Here is a 19,700-nt window from a genome sequence, read left to right as displayed (position 1 = left end):
GGTTTTGCTAATGAAACAAGTTCCCTAAAAGTAGTTGGGGGCTCCTAACTTAGGAGGTGGATGTGTCTTACTAAGGAAAGGTAGGAGCTGTTCACCCACAGATATTTTATTTATTAAATGTGTATACTGCCCTTCATCCAAAGTTTGCAGAGCGGTCACAACATAAAAATACAAAAGGTTCTGTGTTTGCTACAGTGCCATATGATGACTTGACAGTGCGAAATCACTTCCCATGGCTGCTTTCAACCAGATATAGTGGTACCTCAGGTTACATATGCTTCAGGTTACATACGCTTCAGGTTACAGACTCCGCTAACCCAGAAATAGTGCTTCAGGTTAAGAACTTTGCTTCAGGATGAGAACAGAAATCGGGCTCCAGTGGCGCGGCAGCAGCAGGAGGCCCCATTAGCTAAAGTGGTGCTTCAGGTTAAGAACAGTTTCAGGTTAAGTACGGACCTCCGGAACGAATTAAGTACTTAACCTGAGGTACCACTGTACTCCCATGTGATCAGTTGTGTGAGAGTACTGTGAATGTGTGGATCTGTCCTTTGCCTGCTGCCATGCCACAAGAGAGTACTGCATTAGAAGATAGGGAGAGTTTGGGGAATTTGGTTTTAAGAAACCCATTTTCTTTAAGGCGAAAGAGAGAGAGCTAAACAGCAAACCTCGGACAGAAGTTATTACAATACCTAGCTGATGCCTGTTTACTAGAATATACAGCCAGCTTTATATGGTAATAGCGATGTGACTTCGAAACAGTGCAAAACAGTGGCGTTTATGACTCAACTCTAATACTTCCTGCGCCCTGCCACTCTCTTTTTATACCTTCAATTAACATAACGGAATAGATAGGGGGGGACCCTCTATATTTAAAACTCATGCATAGGGATCATCCGCATTAAGTGATCTTTTGTAGAAGGACCAACCCAACATGGTGCAGCGGATGTTTCCACTGCTTCATCGCATGAAAACGAATCTGCTTGCCCACGATCAGTACTAAGCGGGGAATTGCAACGAAATCCTAAACCAGCGACTCTACCTTAGAAGCCTGCATCGGAAGCGAGCCGGGATTGGCTGCGGCAGAACTTCCTCGCGATTTGCAGAGGGGCTTGTGTAAGTGGTAGCAACCACCTTGCAAAACCTCTTTGAACGGGGGGGGGCGGATAAAAGCCCAGCGATTGCTATTCTTTCATCATAACAAAATGTTTTGATAGCTAAGGCTGGCATCCTCACAGGCCGCCCCATTTGCTGAACTGGCCGGCTAGGAGACTGGTGCTTTGTGACTTTCCCGACTTTAGCGTTAATATTCCCCAGTCTCCCCTCCCATCATCGGCGCACGTGGTTGGTGCCGCAGTGTAATTTCCTTTGTCGTCCTCAAGCTGCGCGTGGGCAGGAGCGCCGTTTGCAAGAAAGAAGAAAGGCCAGGGGAGATTGCACGCTTGTGCAACGGGTAGGAGTCTCTATCCAGATTTTTTGCAATTTGGCTCTCTTATCACTTTTGTTTCGGGTCTCTCCAACGTGCTGTTTTCTTTCTCTCCTGCTTCGTAGGCGCTTCTCTCCTACGGTAATTGGCTTCTACGCTGTGATGGCTTCATCCTGCCTGCCGCTCTGGTTAACTGCTGTTGCTTTTTCCTCCTCTAGTTGGATTTTTTTGGCGCCCTTTTTTTTGGGGGGGGGGGTCTATTTCTGCCGTTATCTTCGTTTCTTCGGGATAACCAGCTCTCCTAATACTTTTCTTTTAAATTTCAGTATTTATATGCCGCCCATTAACAGAAAAGTTCTCTGGGCGGTTTGCAAGTACAGTAAAGGCTGCTTTTCACTTTCTCCCCACCCCACCCTGTGTAACTAACTAATTAAAAAGGTTTTTAAGAATATTGGGTTTACAGGCTCGCATTCTCTTTGCTTGAAAGTGTGTACACGTAAATCAACCTCCATAGATTTCCCTGTGTTTTGCAAGAGGTTTGATAACCCAATTTCTAAATTCTTAAGCCTTTCTAGTGTCCTCCTTATGGCATTAGGGTATTTTACTTTGTCAGGATTGATACTATAATGTTTTTTGCAGAAAGGCTCAGTTTGCTTGCTTGCTTGCTTGCTTGCTTGCTTGCTTACTTACTTACTTGCAGGCATGCATGCAGTATTTTGCATGCAGTAGATCTATCCTTCCCTTTGGACAATACTGAGCTAGATGCATCATGATCTGATTTGGTATAAGGCAGCAAAAGCAAACCTAAGGAGTTGCATCTTCTTGGCTGTTCCTCTTAGGAAGGCCGGCCACATGCATTGAGATGTGCAGTCCAGTGGGGCAAGTGGGGCATTATTTTTCCTACCCTCCTGTGTTTGCTTTAGTAGTAGAATGGCCCCCAAAGGGAGGAAGAGGAAGGCAGAGGCACCTCGGGCCAAGACTGCAACATCTGAAGGAGTGGAGATGAATGTTGCTGAGGAATCGCCCAAGAAACCGAAGAAGGATGAAGAATTGGGCTTTCGTGTGATCATTGAGCATTGGTGTGTACCTGCATGTTATTTGCATCATCTGACTAAGGACGGTATCCATGGGTTGTTTCATGCATTTTGCTTTCTAGAAGGGATTCCTGGATAGAGCTGGCTGCTGCCTGAGAGAAGAAATCTTGGGGTTGCACCCAGCACAATCCTAAAGTGAGCCAGTGTTGAATTTGCTCTGATAGTGGGTCCTTTTGCATAAGAGGTACCATAAGTGAACAACTTGCATCTGCAGATACAATTCCTAAGGACAGAAATAGTAATGGTAGTTTTGTGACATTTTGTTCATGTGAGGCAGTTCCACCAGCAGACCTGTTGCCCAGCATTGAAAGAGAGAGAAAACTGCTGATGAAAAGATCCTTCTGCTAGCACATTGATGGTATTGGATGCGACCCTTAAGTCTATTAATTATTTTAGTTTTAATTGATTAAATCTACATACATTTGCATCTGAGGGGAGAAATGCTTCCAAAAGAAAGAGCACACCTTTTTTGCTTTTGTTTTAAATAATGTATGTGGAGAAATATTATTTCCTCCTTTTTCTTCATCTGGGAGGAAATAACTCTTTAGGTGTTGTTAGCCATCTGTGGCTGATTACTTATTTCTTTATAAGTAATTATTATATCACCCTTGAATCCAATTCCCTGGATGGTTTTAAAAAAGAGTAATACCATTCAAATGTCCATACAAAAATAAACGCCCTAAAATTATAAATGTGGTATGACTAAAATTGCATCTACAGATGCAAGTGACAATACAGTAGGCACCAAGCAAACTGGTATCAGAACTAGTATTAAAAGTTTAATTGGTCAGCAGATTTAATCACAGGTGGTTTTTTTAAATATATATACACCAAATTTATAATTGATTATTGTTTAACTGAGTATTGCCACAGCTCTAGTAAGAACCCTTTTTTTGAACAGGAAATCTCATCCCTAAATACTTCATCTCTCCTATGAAGTAGAAAACGGAATGGGAAGTTTGGGCTGAACTCTCTGAACACTGGTGGGGTTCAACAGAGACTTTCAAATCACAGTTCAGGTGGTTCTCTGAAAGCTTTTCTTCATTCCACAGTAAAAGCTGACGAGTCTATGGGCGCAGTGCCAATGCAGTCAGCGAGGCACTGCACCAGACCTTTCCTGACATCGTGGTGATGGTGAACCCTGAGAAACCGCGCAGGAATAGCTTTGAGGTTGCTTTGTGGAAAGAAGATGGCACCAGTAAGTGCTTTCAAGGGAGGCTTTTCAGTGAGAGACAGTAGGGACCTTCCTGGAGTTGCCGTATCTATTTGGGGTTAGTGATGCCCCAAATATAGCTTGGTAGAGAAACCTTTGGCACTGAGTTCTTGGTGTAGTTTTCATCTGCCTAGAATATGTGTGACCGGATGTTCACAAATCCACTCACCAAGCCATAAGGGTGCCCAAGTACAAAAAGCAATTAGGCTGCCTTGTGCTTTTCTCCATATCCCACTGCAAATCAGAAAACACTCTGTATCTCTCCCCTGCTGTGGTTTGTGCCATAGAATTTGGGGGTGGGGGATGGCTGTGTGGCCATAAATAGTAGCTGTGGTTCCCTGTATGTACGCATCAGAATGTACATAACTAGAAATTTGAGGCTGAAACATCAGCAGCTGAACATCTTATTGCTGGGATCCCTAGTGTGACATCTGAGGGCACCACTTAGCACCAACCCTAATCCTCTGCTTCTCCTAATTTTTAATTAGTTTTAAATTTGAGGGTTGTGTGTTTTTTGTTAGGATGGGTTGCCTGTTTCGGGAGTGGGGTGAGGTGGTCAGATGTTTTATCTGTAGTCTTGGTCTGCTTCAGAATGTGTCTGATAATGTTGTAACTGTTTGGTGGCAGGATCAAATCATTGCCAGACCCCCCACCCCAGGTGAAATGGTTATTTTGTGGTGCCTGTGACAGTTTATTAGATTTGATGGATTCAGTAAATACTCCTCCAACCTTCAACAGTGACACAGTACAGAGAGTGGGTGTGCTGGCATAAAAAGGAAACCAGATGTGGACAATCCATGCCCACCAGATGTTGCTGGGCTAAAACCCATAATCCCAGACCATGGGCCAGAGTGGCTGAAGTCTTAACAACATCTGGAAGGCCACAGTTCCCCACCCCTGACTTACCTACTTCCAGGTCATTCTCTCTAGCATATCACAAAGCTGGGCTAGCTGAGGTTTCAACCAGATACCATAGCCATATTCTGAGGATCCCCTTCCAGTTCTGTTGTGCTTTCTACCTGCTTATTTATCCCTTACTCCCCTTTGCTGATGCAAGTCCAAGAAGCTAGTTGCTGCTGGAAGATGAGTGGGCAGGCAGTGCCAAGAGAGACTGGGAGTTCTCCAGAGGTGGCTTGCACAACTTCCAGCACCATTAGCTGCTCCAGTTATCACCTGGAGCCTTGTTCATAGGGTTTCTCTGAACTGGAGCAGGACACTGGGCTGAACGTTTGGCAAGACCTACACAGCAGCTCTTTGATTGAGCTTTAACCCATTCGTCCCGCCTTTAGATTCGGTTTCTCTTTCCACCACTCCACACACAAGCTCAGCTGTAGAACTGGCTCAACGTGTGAGATCTTGGGCAACTGGAGATGTAACTTGCTCAGCTACTGCTATGTCCAGTTATTTGTGAGAGCAACCAGTAGTTTAATGAATGCACACAACCCTACCTACAAGCCAGCAGAGGGACATGGCATCTTGGCTGCGTGCTTGTGGCTGACTGGAAGTAACACAATACAAATGCTGCTGGCAAGTTGTCTTCTGTCTTTATTGATTTTGTCTTTATTGGGTTTTTTAGAGGTGGAGTTATGGAGCGGCCTCAAGAAAGGGCCACCACGGAAGCTCAAGTTTCCCGAACCAAACAAGGTGGTTGAAATGCTGAAGGGCAACCTAGAATAAAGCCAACAACCGGGCAGGATTACCAATGGTAGGTTTGTACAATGTAGCAGCTGTATTCTCTGAGATCTGCTGGATGTCAGTGCCTTATTGGGCTGGCCTCACCACCACCACCACCCCAATTCCTGTGTAGTTTTAAATGATTACTGCCTGGCTGGAGCAAGAAATAGGACTAAAAGCTAGTCATTATTTTGTGGTCTCTCTGTTGTTGTGCCCCCCCCCCCCCCCCGGCTGGGTAGAGGATGAATTGGGAAGAAAGGCAAATTAACTGCTCCCATCATTAAGTCACATACTTCGAGGACTGCTCATCCATCCATCAGTCTTGTACACTATCACCTACAGCACAGGTTGGCAGTATACAGCCACTGGCCTAATTACATATGGGTGTGGAGGTGGCAGCAAGGGAGAGGAAAAGGGTGCCCCCTCCCTACCAGCTCTGGGAATCTTGGATCATAGCTGTGCTATCCATCTGTGCTGGCATCTCCTGAGAAAGGGATGGGAGTGAAATCAAGAGCATGCCCCCCCCCCCAAGCTACTCAGCATAGTATATGAATTTATACTTAGCTTGCTTTCTACTGAGCAAGATCTGTGGCTAATGGCTGTCTGTCCTTGCATCTAGCACAGCTGATGAACACTTCGTCCTGTGTGAGAGGTGGAGCATCCATGATGGGATATGATTAAGTGGGGTATATAATGAAACTCCAGTCGCATCTCTGAAGCTGCTGCCCCTCCTCCACGAAAGGAAAAACATACCAGCTGCTTGTTTCCTGACCCCTTTACGGTTTTGCTTTGTTAGTCATTTGGGGGTGGGCATATATTGCTTTTCAGTAAAGCTTTAACTATTGTCATGCCTTATACTTTCTTAATTCTTATATATTTCTTAATTCTGTTCAGTCAGGACAGCACCTGTCTAGACAAACCTTAGTGCAGCATGTGCTACAGCTTCACTAAGGCCCCATCTACACTTCCACTTATCAATTGAGTTTTCTGCAGATTGATGTTTGTTCCAATTTGGCACTAAACAGGTTTTCCTGGGGAAAGCGATGGGGCAAACAGAACAGTGTTTAGAAAGTATGGGGTAAGCAATAAATGTGGACAAGCCCCTAAATAAAAGTGGTTCTTCTGGATCCTGTGCAGTTGCCCTTCAGTAGTGAAGCCCTTATCTTTCCTTAAGCAGCATAAAAATCAGTGTGGTGTTGGAATTAGGTGTTGGAAGCTAGAAGGACTTGCCCCTGCTATCACAATCCTGTGCAACTGCACAGGGTTTTTGCAAAACTACCTTAACATTCAGCATGCTTTATTATCTCGTTCATTAACTGCAAAAAGGATGTCATTTGTAAATCTCTGGAGCCCTTTCTTTCCATTTTGTTCTAGCCTGAAAGCACCAAATCTGGTGCCATGATCTGCCTATATATCCTGCAGTAACTTCCTTTCTAGATGATGATTCTTCCGTAATATCAGCTTTTCCCTCATCCTGTTTCTAACAAGCTTCTTGTGTGCAATTTGTTTCTTTTCTACCAGTGCTGCAACTAAACCATAAGCTGCCATAAGTTTAAACAAAATAAAGACAACTCGGGGGGGGGGGTATAGGAACTTTAATTGAACAAAGTCACAACTCAACATTTCTTATGGCCTTTGTGCCATCTACTCTTCAGATTGTTTTCTGTACAATGAGAGCTTTGGGCTATCAAAAGGAAGTAGTTGGCACAGCGTCATGGAGGCATGGGTCACTGCACTTGAATACACCTCTCCTTGAATAAGCTGTAAACAAGGGAAATGGTTTGAATGTAAAACAAGTGATTTAACCTGTTATTAGACTTTGGAGAGCCATCTCTGTACAAAATAAAATAAAATCAGCAGGGCATGTAACTGTTTACTAAATCAGCTTCCACAGACGGTTAGCCAGCATTAATAGCCAGTGAAAGTGGTCGGTCCTACCGGAAGTAGTGAAAAGACAGCCTTGAAGGGGCTTTTAACATTTCCAGGCAGCTGCTCCAATAAATGCCCCGAGCTTTTGCAGTGCAGCCCAAAGAGCACCCACTCAAAAGTACAGCAGATGCAGTGAGAGGCATCAGCAAAAGTCCTGCTGCTGTTTCTAGCTCCAGTGTGACCTTTGTGATAAAGTGTTTGATGTGTGCACACAGCTGGTGGGAACAGTAGGCCACCACCCATGTCTTCTCCAGTGTTGTAAAGTCCCTTCTACTCCCAAGTTGTGCTGCTAGTGTAACTGTTCACCAGATTGGGTTTTAAGAGGTTGGGGCAGGGAGCAAGGCCTAAAAGTTGCTTTAGCTGCTTACCATTAAAAATTAAAGCCACAAACAAACTATAAGTTTGAGTCACTGAGAACACAGTCACTCTCTGGTTACCCTAGAATGCACAACTGACTTTGTTCACTGAATTGTGAGTGCCACACTTCCTGTGTATTTAGAAAGCCCTTTTTGTTCACCTTGGGGCAGCTATACCCTCCTTCATTATTGGGGGTGGTGGGGGGGAAACTGGTGGCCCTCCTACTATAAATAGAACTGAAACAGACTGTGCTCATGTGCAGTTTTAGTGCATGAGAAGGACTTTCTCCACCATTAACATTTCCTTACTTTTTGACAGAACCACTGCTAGGTGTTTCAGTTTTTTAGTTTCTAGCTTCTACCTATCCTATAAAGCAGACCAGGAATCCTGCCAGCCTGCACTGTACAGAAAACAGAGTTACAAACATAACAGTCATGATTAGATAAGGCTGAGGGGGTGATGATAGTAAAATAACCCCGCCTACCACTTGGAATTCCTGGGGGGGGCGCACTTTCCCCTCAGCACTCCAAAAGCACTGTAAGATACTACTAATGTACAGTATTTGTTTACCGCAGCCCCATCAAGGATTTTAAGTGTGGCACCGAAGTCTATCCCACACAGGGCCAGACTTTTATGAGACCTTGACATGGTGATGCTGCCCCTACTTTGAGGCACCCTCCTCTCCTCTCATGGCAGTGTGTGTTACGTTTTTTCTTCTCCACCTTTTCAAGCAGGGCAGCCTGGCAATGGGGAGGCTCAGTTCAGCAGCTGAGTTCTCTGTCCTGGCAGGCGTCACAGGAAGGCTGACATCGTCACTTGTGTCCATGAGGGAGGGGGTGGCAGGCTGAAATCAGAAGTGCACTGCACTGGGCAAGCAAGAAAGCAAAACCAGGGGAGAGCCAAGTTAAAGGGTGCACTGCAGCTCACCATTACCACCACACCAAGGAAGTCCAACAGTCCAGATGGTCCCAAGAGAAAGGTGACGGGGATGAGGCGTGGCGTTGCTGCTTACTGTGTCACACACTCGTCCCCCATTTCCCTAGATGCAGGCTTCCCGCTTTCAGTTGGGAAGATGTCTCAGCCAAGTCTCAGTTCAGTTTTGGCCTGCAGCAGGCAGTCACAACGCTGAATGTCCCCCAAGGTCCCCACATACTTTGCATTTTGGGAGACTTGGCATAGCGGCTGCCCACCAAAGGCTTGAGGCTCCCCTTTAACCACAAGTGCTGTTGCCTCCAGGATAAATGCATCCAGGGAGAGGGATAATGAGCCAATGGCAGCAAGTAGCAGCAACAATGCCCGATGGGATCCTATTGGCACCGAGGTGAGCAGGGTAGCAGTGGGCCCTTCTCAGCCTGACCAGCAGACCTTTGACATCAGGCCTGACCCCTCACAGCCCCTGGGTAGTCAAGGCAACTCCTTCCCATGGTCTGCATTCACTAGTTCACAACATCCACCTCTGTTTCGGACACCGGAGAGGGATCTGGCCTGACGCATTCGATGCTAACCAAGAGTTCATCTACCCCACCAACATCTATCTCTTCCTCTTCCAAGCATGGAGGCACCTTATAGCCCAAGTGGTGCTGCAAAGGGCTCTTCTGCAATGTCTGAGCATGGAGCTGTGTTTCGACACCAGAGATACCCACTTCATAGGACAAAAAACCCCGGTCTTCATTGTCTGCCAAAGTGATGGGCAAAGGATCACCAAGGTTTGCAGGCATATTCTCTGACAGGGACAGTTGATGCTGAGCTGTCCAATCATCCAGTTGGGGAGAAGCTGGTTTGTACCAGGTGAAACAGTCACTGCTGGTTTCAGACTTCACAAATGGAAAGTAGCTGGGAACAGGGTCTAGCAAGGGTCTCCCATTTGCTGAGCCATGAGTTTCTCGGCTGATCTTCATGTCAACAGCCTCCAGTTCCCCTTTAAGGAGACTGTTTTTGGTCTTGACCCACGGAGGACAGTCAGAGACTTCTGGAGAGCACATATCTTTTCTTTCAATTTCAGCACATTCTAGTGGAATCTCATTTGCTCCTGGTGCAGGCCATAAAATATTCATGCCTTCTGGAATAGTGGCCTCTTGAGGCTCCTCGACAGCATCACCATCATCTGCCAAAAACATATCAAGCATGTGTTCCAACTCACCAGCTGAAACCAGCTTGTCATACTGCACATCCTCAGTCAGATGGTCTAGCAGAAACAGATCCAATTTATAAGGGTCTCCATCTTCCAAGGATACCTTGTTCTCAGCTTGTTCTCCCAGGTTCTTCTCATTAACAGGTGGACTTTCCATTTTTGTGGGCAGCCCTCTAGTTGAGGTGACTGACTGTTGTGCATCTACTCCTGCCAGCTCAGGATACCTGGGCGGAGATCGAGAGCCCTCCTCTTTCAGAGCACACATAGTGTTTGCTGGCCTGGTGGCCTGAGCTGAGGGAGATTCCTGCACCACCTCCCAGCAGCTGCCATTGATAACTTTTCTGAGCCTTACCCGGCCAATCTGCCCTGCATTTTGGGGACAGCTAACGCAAGGTTCACTGGCGTTGCGCTTTCTGCTCTTAGCAGCCTCTGGAGGTAGAGGCGGGCTCCAGAAACCATACAAATGGCTATCTTCTGCTTCTTTCTGCTCATCTTTGATCGGAAGACTTTTCTGCCTCCAGTGACGCCTGCTGGACCTTGAGGGTTTGCTGGATTCCACAGTGCTAGAGTCTTTGATGGCACATGGTACAGGCAAAGGTGATGAGGGGAGCTTTGAGCGACTGAGCTTAATCTTTTTTGACTCTTGCAAGCTGGTTGTAGTTTGGCTATCGCCAGGCCCATCCTGTGTCCGCAAACTGTCATGCTCATTATTGCCTAATATATTCTTTCCCATCCCTGTAAGACGTTTTTTAACTTTAGTTCTAAGGGGCTCGGCAGTAACTGCTGGATCTTTAGGCATCTGGTCTTCATTCACACTCATCAATGCTTCTGGTTTTTCCTTCTTGACAGCTTTCTGGACAATGCTGCTATTGTTATCCATTTCCTTGGTGCATGGAACATTCACTACGGTGTGCTGCATATTTGAAGACAGCCATGACGTCAAAGAGCTACCACTGCAGGCAGGGGGAGACTGCAACAGCGTTAACTCTGGGATGGATAATGGACTAGATAGCTGTAGGCAATCCCGATTTAATCTAGGGCCCAGGGATTTTTTGACCAACTTTCCTCCCTCTAGATGAAGTGACTCCAGCTCTGACACCTGAAGCTGCCGTGCAGCTGCAAGAACATCCTGGGCTTCTTCCCGGGACACCTCCATCTCAGAGGTGTAGAGGAAATCCACCAGCTTACGTAAAGTCCCAATTTTCAGCCCCCGGATCTCTAGCACCACCTTGTGTCCTTTGGGGGGCATTTCTCGCTCCAAACGCTCTGTGAAGAAAGGGCTGCAGGCTGATAGAATGCAACAGTGAGCTGGAACAGCTTCCCCTGCAAACAACACAATTGTTAGCAGGTACTGTATCAACAAAGAAACCCAGATATTTGCCCCTCTCTGGACAGAAGTTGGTCCCAAAGTGTTCCAGACCCTAAATAAACATTTTTTCTTGAGATTCCCCAAGTGTTATCTCACGACTAATTATAGAGCTGTACTGTTTAATCATTCTTACATACTGAGGCATATTACAGCATAAAACCATTTAGTTTTACGATCAGTCTGCTTATGAGTCTGTCTCAGCAGCTCATTTAAAACTGTTAAACTTATTTTCACAATTCCTTCTGGATATGATACAATTAAAATAAAGAACAGAATGGTTGGAAAAAAATAAGTTATTTTAGCTCACCCTGTTCTCTGCCCTCTCAGCTTTGAGGGCACTTAAGCACTAGCAAAAAGCAATTCACAGCATAAGATGTACTATACATTTTTATAAGCATACACAGACTTTTCCCAGTACACATATACTCTTGTTTGTTTCAACTGGGTTTGCTTAGGAGAAGTTCTCAGTGGATTTGTACTCACATTTGTTTGTGAGCAGGCATTTTACAGACAAAGAACAATTTGCTATCATAAAAACACCACTACACTGGAGAGGCACATGGTTAAGAACTCTAGGCATAATCCAGCCGAAGTTCAGCACTGCAAAGCCTTGATTTCAATGGGAGAGTTAAGCTGTCCTGGGACTGCAGAACAGAAGGGAAGCACACCTATCCAGTAACCAGCAGACCAAGTTTAATTGATGTCAGCTGCTTTGGGAGAGAAAAACCAGTGGTGGCTCAGGTTTGAATGCAAAAAGTCCCTTCAATCCATGGCTGCTGTTAGTTAAGTTTAGACACTATTGAGTTAGATGGACCAATGGGTTCTACTCATTGCAAGAAAGCTGCCTAAGTTTCTAAGGGACCTATGACACTGAGAACAGGCTATGCATCTATCACATCCAATAGGTCATAAACATCATTAATTAATTGTTGCTGATGTTTCCTTTTTGGTAACCATGCAGTCTAAGCTTGAAAAATACTTGAAATTTCTAGGAGTCACTGTCAAAATTCTAGGTGCTGGATCCTTAAAGCAGAAGTGCTGGCCAGGAATTTCCAGGCACCTGGGAGTTTCCAACTCTGTTAGGAAGCAAAGCACCCTTAACTTAAACCCTCCCAGCTTTAAGTATTACCTTCTGCTTGTAGGACAACATCACAAAATAAGTCAGCTCTCTGTTGCCGATGGAGCTGAAGGAACACCATACGAAGAAGGCGGGAATTCCGATACAGAATCTTGGGATTCGCAGCTGGAGGGCTCATGGCAGCAGAATTTCCACTTTGTCAGGCACCAGATTTCTGTGGGGTAGACACAGTTCTGAGGATGCAGCTATCAAGGTCTATGAACCTAAAGTCATCTTGGAAGAAAGACCCAATGAATTCAATGGGACTCCTAAGAAAGCATGCACAAATTTAAAAATATTAGTGGTAATGCTTGAAAATAAGACTGCAGCCTGAGGCACAAGATACAGCTATGCAAGTTTTCCTTCAGGTAATTCTGCTAAAGAATATTCTTAAACTGCAGCACTTTCCCCCATCATACTGTCAGCAATCCACAAGACTTATTTTAGCTTTACTTCAATGAATAAATACATTGTGTTTAAGATTTTCCAATATGCCCAAATGGTCAGGAATGAAGTAGAAGAACTTGTGAACTGTTAATACCTGTGTTCTTCCTCTCTTGCAACACTGACCATATCAGTTGCTCAAGCAATACTGCAAACCCTTTCATACCCCATTCTGAGGCAAATGACTTCGGACACACAGGTTGTCAATTTCAATTTTTAAAATACACAGTAAACAAGTCAGTTCAAAAATTAAAATATTAATAGATTTTAAGCAGAACTCTATCATTCCATAGCAGTCTACAGGGTTAGGTGTATTGCACCTTACTATGGAAAAAATTCCAACACTGTCTGAAATCTACATTTGGGTGGGGGGAGGGTGCTGATCTCCCAAAAATTCAGGGACCATTTAAAACTGTGTTTCCCAACCTGTGGGCTGTGGTCGCAAACCCTGTTCAAGTGGGTTGCAAGCTTTATAAGTAAACCCCAAATAATTTCTGCTTTTAATCCTTAACTGATTTGAATACCACTTACAGCTTTTTGTTCTGTTGGTACATTACACTGCTGTGTGGACAGACACTTGTACCTGAACATTAGAAAAAAAGCTCCAGTCATGCATTTTAACACTTGGGAACCACACTCTGGCAGATCTGGTGAAAGTTCACCACAAGGTGCTCCCTGTAAAAGCACTGGACCAGCCAACTAGATCAGTTAATAGTTAAGCCAAAGGTGATTTGACATTTGCTTAGTCAAAATAAGAAATAATATCTATACCCTATGTATTAATAACCGTTTAGAGTAGTTTTCTTACAATCAAGCAATATATTTGGGAAATAAATAAAATAATAATAATAATCAGACTATGGGTATGCTCACATCACCACTTACTCTACATCCAATGCGCTCCCACTGCTAACTCCAGAAGCCGAATTCACACAACCTTAGCCACAATCTATATCAATCCTGTTGTTCCTTGACAAATACTGCTGTTGGACGTGTTTTTACTCAGACTAGCTGCCATCCAATTAGAAAACTGGATACAGAGTAAACTGCAATGTGAAAAGACACTAGTAGTCATCACACAAGTGCAGATGAGCATGGAAGAGAAGGTGAAAGCATAATGCACAGGAGTTCCATAGGGGTTGCAGGGGAAAGGAAGCCATAAAGATCACATGAAGGCATCTCCATGCAAATGACCTCACTGAGTTTCAAGCTACTAATGTGAACATACATTAGTACATGTGTGACAACCATCAAATGCCTCACTGGCCAACTTGTTGGCCAAATACAAGCTCAGACAAACCACTGCTACATGCTAAAATGAACTTTATCGTGAATATTAAAAATATTAATACTCCATTGTATTTAATACTACTTGTGTAACCATATGTTTCTAGAATAACATTTTATAGCTTATGAAGCAATATTGTGCAATCAGATGGCTGGTGTTCTTAACATTCCCATAAACAATACTGTGAATAACTTTGGAAGTTTTTATAAATATTGCAACAAATTCCACATAATAGCAGCATTAAGTAAACGTTTACTTGGGTGTCCCAAGTAGCAGTTATAAAATAGGCAAACTTGAAATAAAAATGCATGAAACCAACGGCTGACAAAGACATGGCATCCAAAATTCATTTGATAATAAAACAATGGGTCACTATACCAAGTAAATTTGGACTTGTGGATCGCCTAACCCCTTATTTAAAAATATATTATTCCTTGCTGTTTCGGTATAGCATACATTTTACACTGGAACAAGAGCAAAAAAAACACACCTGAGAATTTAATTAACAAAACAATAAACCTGTTTTGCCAGATTACAGTAAACAAGGTATATATAATACAGTGGTACCTCGCAAGACGAACACCTCGCAAGACGGAAAACCCGCTAGACGAAAGGGTTTTCCGTTTTGGAGGCGCTTCGCAAGACGAATTTCCCTATGGGCTTGCTTCGCAAGACGACAGCCCATAGGGAAATATCCGGGACAGCGGGGAAGCGCAGCGCGTCTTCCCCACTGTCCTCGGACCTCCTCCGAAGCCTGGCGGCGGGGCGGGAACACCTCCTCCCGCCGCCGCTGGGCTTCGGAAGGCTCCTCCGAAGCCGGGCGGTGGGGCGGGAACACCTCCCGCCGCCGCCGGGCTTCGGAACGATGCTCCGAAGCCGGGCGGCGGGGAGGGAACACCTTCTGAAGGCGGGCGGGGGGCGAAAGTCTTTGTTCCCCCCTGCCTGCCTTCCCGGGAGAGCGGAGAAACGCAGCGTGTTTCTCCGCTGTCCCGGACGGCTTTTGAAGGCAGGCGGGGGGGAGCAAAGACTTTCGCCCCCCGCCCGCCTTCAGAAGAGGTCCTGGACCTCTTCTGAAGGCAGGCGGGGGGCGAAAGTCTTTGCTCCCCCCTGCCTGCCTGTCCCGGAGGGCTTTTGAAGGCAGGCGGGGGGAGCAAAGACTTTCGCCCCCCGCCCGCCTTCAGAAGAGGTCCAGGACCTCTTCTGAAGGCGGGCGGGGAGAAAAAGTCTTTGTCCCCCCTGCCTGCCTTCCCAGGGGCTTTTAAATCGCCCCGGACAGCGGAGAAGTCCTCCGCTGTCCCGGGGCGATTTTAAAATGCCGCCCGCCAGCATTTTAAGATCGCCCCGGACAGCGGAGAAGTCCTCCGCTGTCCCGGGGTTTTTTAAAATGCTGGGGGTGGGAAGAAAAGCCCTTGTCCCCCCCCCCCCCAGCCTTCAGAAGAGGTCCGGGGACAGACTGTCCCCGGACCTGGTCTGAAGGCGGTTTCCCTAGGAACGCATTAATTGATTTTCAATGCATTCCTATGGGAAACCGTGCATCGCAAGACGAAAAACTCGCAAGACGAAGAGACTTGCGGAACGAATTAATTTCGTCTTGCGAGGCACCACTGTATAGTAATAATAATTCCCCAGCCACTCTGGGCAGCTTCCAACAAAACATTAAAATACAGTAATTCATCATATATTAAAAGCTTCCCTAAACAGGGCTGCCTTCAGATGTCTTCAAAAGTTGAATAGTTGTTGATTTCTTTGACATCTGATGGGAGGGTGTTCCACAGGCTGGGCCCCACTACCAAGAAGGCCCTCTGCCTGGTTCCCTGTAACTTTGCTTCTCGCAGTGAGGGAACTGCCAGAAGGCCCTCGGAGCTGGACCTCAGTGTCCGGGCTGAACGATGGGAGTGAAGACGCTCCTTCAGGTATACAGGACCAAGGCCGTTTAGGGCTTTAAAGGTCAGCACCAACACTAGGGCTTTAAAGGTCAGCACAAACTGAATTGTGCTCAGAAACTTACTGGGAGCCAATGTAGGTCTTTCGAGACCAGTGTTATTTGGTCTTGTGGCTAAGAATTCACCATTTCCACAAAGGACAGGAATTTATAAAAAATGGTAAATAAGGGAGGGAAATCACTCTTTAAACTGTATAAAAGCATAATATTTCAAGTGGAAATCAGAAAAAAAGTTTGCAAAAAACAAAACACATCAAATTTTGTTACAGTCTCCATATGACATCAAATTAAGCCAAAAACAAACCATTTTTCAAACTGATGAGTATCTTAATCTGAAGCATTAGTCATCAGAAATTCTCTGTTCCTTTAAGTCATCAGAAGTTGCCCCAGTTGTAAATGGATCACCTTTCACAGAAAATGTCTCTCTTAATATGCCTTACTATGTTACTCCCAGCTGTATATCAGCACTGATCCTCCTGCAGCAACCTCAACTGGTAACCCGTTATTTAGTTTGCATGCAAAAGAACATCAGCTGGTGGATGTTGGTCCTACATCCAAGATTTAAAAGACCAGTATGATACAAATATGCCTTCTTGAAGTATTTCTTTCTTCAACAGTGGCCAACTAGATGCCTCTGGAAACTGAAGCAGGACATGACAACAGTATCTCTCTCCTCTTGCTGCTACCCAGCAACAGCGTTCAGTAGCATAATACTTGCTTCTGAACCACAGGGTGGGTGTGCGCGCGCACACACACATATAGCTATTATTACTAGTAGCCAAAGGAAATCTCATCCAGTTTTCTAATCCCCTTTTAAAGCCATCTAAACTAGTCGCTACCTCATTTTATAGCAATAAATTCTATACACTAATTGTGCACCACGTGAAATAAGGCTCTTTTGCCAATCCTGCATCATCTGCCAGTTTCATCAGCTGCTAACAGTCATGGTATATTGCTGATGTTATGAGCTGATACTCTGATTCTACAATGCTCTGTTATGTAAAAGGAATAAAAACTTCTAAATCCACTTTCTCTCCCTTAGCAATAATGTTATAGACCTGTCACAGCTGACTACATCATTTCTTACTTCAAAACTAAAATCCCCAAATATTGTAACTTTTCTTCATAAGGAAGGTGCTCCACTCCCATGGTCGTTTGGGCTGTGCTTTCATGCAACTTCTCCATAGAATCAGAGTTGGGAGGGACCATGAAAGTCATCAAACCCAACTTGCAATGCAGGAAACTTTTGCCCAACATGGGGCACAAACCACGACCCTGAGATTAAGAGTCTCATGTTCTACCAGTTGAGCTATCCGGTGCCACAATATCCTTTCTCAATTGGGGAAACCAGAACTTTGCCATCTCCTATCTTTTCATAAGCCATTATGTAGATCTAGGACAGGGGTCAGCAAACTTTTTAAGCAGGGGGCCAGTCCACTGTCCCTCAGACCTTGTGGAGGGCTGGACTATATGGGGGGGGGGGAATGAATGAATTTCTGTGCCCCACAAATAACCCAGAGATGCATTTTAAATAAAAGGACACATTCTACTCATGTAAAAACACGCTGATTCCTGGAGCGTCCGCGGGCTGGATTTAGAAGGCTATTGGGCCGGATCCGCCCCCAGGCCTTAGTTTGCCTACCCATGATCTAGGTGCTAGTTTTACACTTACACAGCTCAAGTCACACATTCTCTGTGTGTCTCCTTCAGAAGTCCAGAGGGTGGTACCAAGAGAACTAGCTGATTTTGGTGGCAACCTTGTGGAATCATATCCCCAACCAAGGAAAGCTTTCCTAGTGCCAACACTGATAACTTTTTGGTGCCAGATGAAAACATTTTTACTCTTGTAGACATGTAGGTGGATCTTACTGTTGTGGATCTTACAGCTATTTTAGCTGGAATCTTGCTGATTATCATTGTGTTTTAAAGAGAAAGGATATTTATGTTCTTTAATCTTATTGTGGATTATGTATATAACTTAAGGCAGACAGGAAAGCAGCAACCCAGCCCCAGCTGAGAAACTTCCACATGGAGGGATTTGAGTACATATTAGTATGCCTAATACTCAACTCCTAACAAGATCACACCCTTTGACTCTGCATTCATGCAAAATACCTGCTCTTTCTCCCCATGGCACCACACAAACACCAATGTGAAGCAGAATCCTCAGCTTTAAACAAATACACATCAAAGGGTAACCAAAATCTACCTTTGCTCCAATCCTGATTATGAGAACAAGGGAACTGCTAAACTGTGTTTAGAATTTCAGCCTTAGTATAGATTGGTTACTACTTTACAAACGTACCTAGGAGTAAATCCCACTTCCCTCAATGCAAGTTATTTCTGGGTAGACATGCATAGGACTATACTGCAAGCGATCTTGAGTACACACCCTAATTGTTGTTCTGGGTAGAGTTCCAATGTCTTTAACAGCTAACAGGCCAAAATTCAACAGGGCAAGTATCTACCTGCACCTGTGTGCCAAAATTAAGGCAAAAGCCCTCGTTCTGCAAGTAAGCTTTTTACCCACTCACCAAAAACAAGTGACCATCAGAAAAGGAACAGCAGCTAATTTTCTACCCCAAAAGCTTCATTCAGCTTCTATTTAGGATACCAGTTTCATTTGAAACTATCCTAAACAGATAATTTTAAACTGTTTTACCCCCCAGGCCAGTAGTAGCTGGTTTTATTTCATTGTAATTCTACATGTCAAGTGGCGATATTTTTGGTACACTGCTGTGTATTAAAAATGTATTTCACCTTTCCACCGCCTTGGGCCTTCAAGCCAACGAGGGCGGCAGACGCCCCACACCTCTGAAGCCCGTTTCCCCACCGCTTAAAGAATTCTGGGGCCTGTAGTCCCAGCAAGCCTTAATCTGCGGGGCCCAGAATTATTCAAGGGGAAGACCGCGCTTGGAAATGTGCCTTTTTAAAGGTATATCCCAAACCGGTAAAGAAGACGCCACGAGGAACCAACTTCCATCAAGAGTGGCAGGTACATATTAGTATCAAACAGAAGAAGAAACCTACAAACCAACCGTCGAGAGCCTCCCGTCCCTGAGGAAACGTCGACTCGCTTCCCCCCTCGACGCCCCACCCTAGGCCCGCGGAAAAAGGCAGAGAGCCCTCAGGGGCGTCTGCCCTGGACTCCCCGGGGAGCCGCCCGGCCCCTTCCTCCGCGGCAGGAGCTGCCACCGGCGGGTGCCCGTCCGCAGTCGGGGCCTCTCGGCCAGGGGCGGCGCTTCGGCGTGGCGCTGGAGCAGCCGGTGGGAGCCGCTTCCCGGCAGGAGCTGCCTTCCTCGCGCCACGCCGCCCGCGCGAGGCTCCCTGCAAAAAAGGGCGCCGAGTGGCAGAAGCAGCCCTTTCATTGGCTGAGGGCCCCTGGGTGGGCGGGGCCGGCTTTCGGCAGGACGAAACGAGGTCCTTAAACATATAGACCCCCCCTTAATAAATAAGGAACGGGGTGCGGAGGTTGCCAAGGCACTTTGAGCTGCGCCTGGTTATGGGGTTGTTGTGCTTCCAAAGTTTGGGCAAGCATGGCACGGAACGTGGGAAGGGGAGCAGAAGCGGAGTCACACACGCAGAGCTTCCTTCCAGTTTCTTTCAAGGGCCCGCCATTATTCTCTTACTCCCAATTATTGGCCACGACCCACCCGCTGGCGCCTGTCCTTCCTCTCGCTGCCTCTTTCTCTCCTTCACGGCTGCCAGAAATGCCTGCT

The 19,700-nt window shown here is 45.6% G+C and overlaps 2 protein-coding genes across 9 annotated transcripts; one reads left to right on the top strand and one right to left on the bottom strand.

The window, feature by feature from the left end:
• Positions 1–1,178: 1,178 nt before the first annotated feature.
• Positions 1,179–14,357, top strand: SELENOH (selenoprotein H). Of its 8 annotated transcripts, XR_013393923.1 has the most exons (7): positions 1,179–1,450; positions 1,549–1,611; positions 2,347–2,502; positions 3,570–3,715; positions 5,307–5,435; positions 10,671–11,169; positions 12,333–14,357. XR_013393923.1 is itself a non-coding variant. In XM_028738311.2 (6 exons), the coding sequence occupies exons 2-5, from the start codon at positions 1,586–1,588 to the stop codon at positions 5,405–5,407; spliced, it is 429 nt and encodes a 142-aa protein (XP_028594144.2). In that variant the 5' UTR covers positions 1,179–1,450; positions 1,549–1,585; the 3' UTR covers positions 5,408–5,435; positions 10,671–11,482. The 8 variants fall into 8 exon arrangements, 7 of the variants coding, with proteins under 7 accessions (XP_028594144.2, XP_028594133.2, XP_028594123.2 ...); XM_028738311.2 differs by lacking the exon at positions 12,333–14,357 and having other exon boundaries at positions 10,671–11,482; XM_028738300.2 differs by lacking the exons at positions 10,671–11,169; positions 12,333–14,357 and adding an exon at positions 6,029–6,248 and having other exon boundaries at positions 1,180–1,450.
• On the bottom strand, positions 8,523–12,446 carry BTBD18 (BTB domain containing 18). Its single transcript, XM_028738251.2, has 2 exons — positions 12,320–12,446; positions 8,523–11,144 (listed from the first exon to the last, which is right to left on the bottom strand). Exons 1-2 carry the CDS (start codon positions 12,444–12,446, stop codon positions 9,127–9,129), a joined length of 2,145 nt encoding a protein of 714 aa, XP_028594084.2. The 3' UTR covers positions 8,523–9,126.
• Positions 14,358–19,700: the final 5,343 nt, after the last annotated feature.

The sequence above is a fragment of the Podarcis muralis genome, chromosome 1, assembly GCF_964188315.1.
Source record: "Podarcis muralis chromosome 1, rPodMur119.hap1.1, whole genome shotgun sequence".
Lineage (NCBI taxonomy): Eukaryota > Metazoa > Chordata > Lepidosauria > Squamata > Lacertidae > Podarcis > Podarcis muralis.
The sequence above is the reverse complement of the archived record's forward strand: the minus strand, read 5'-3'. Positions and strand labels throughout refer to the sequence as shown.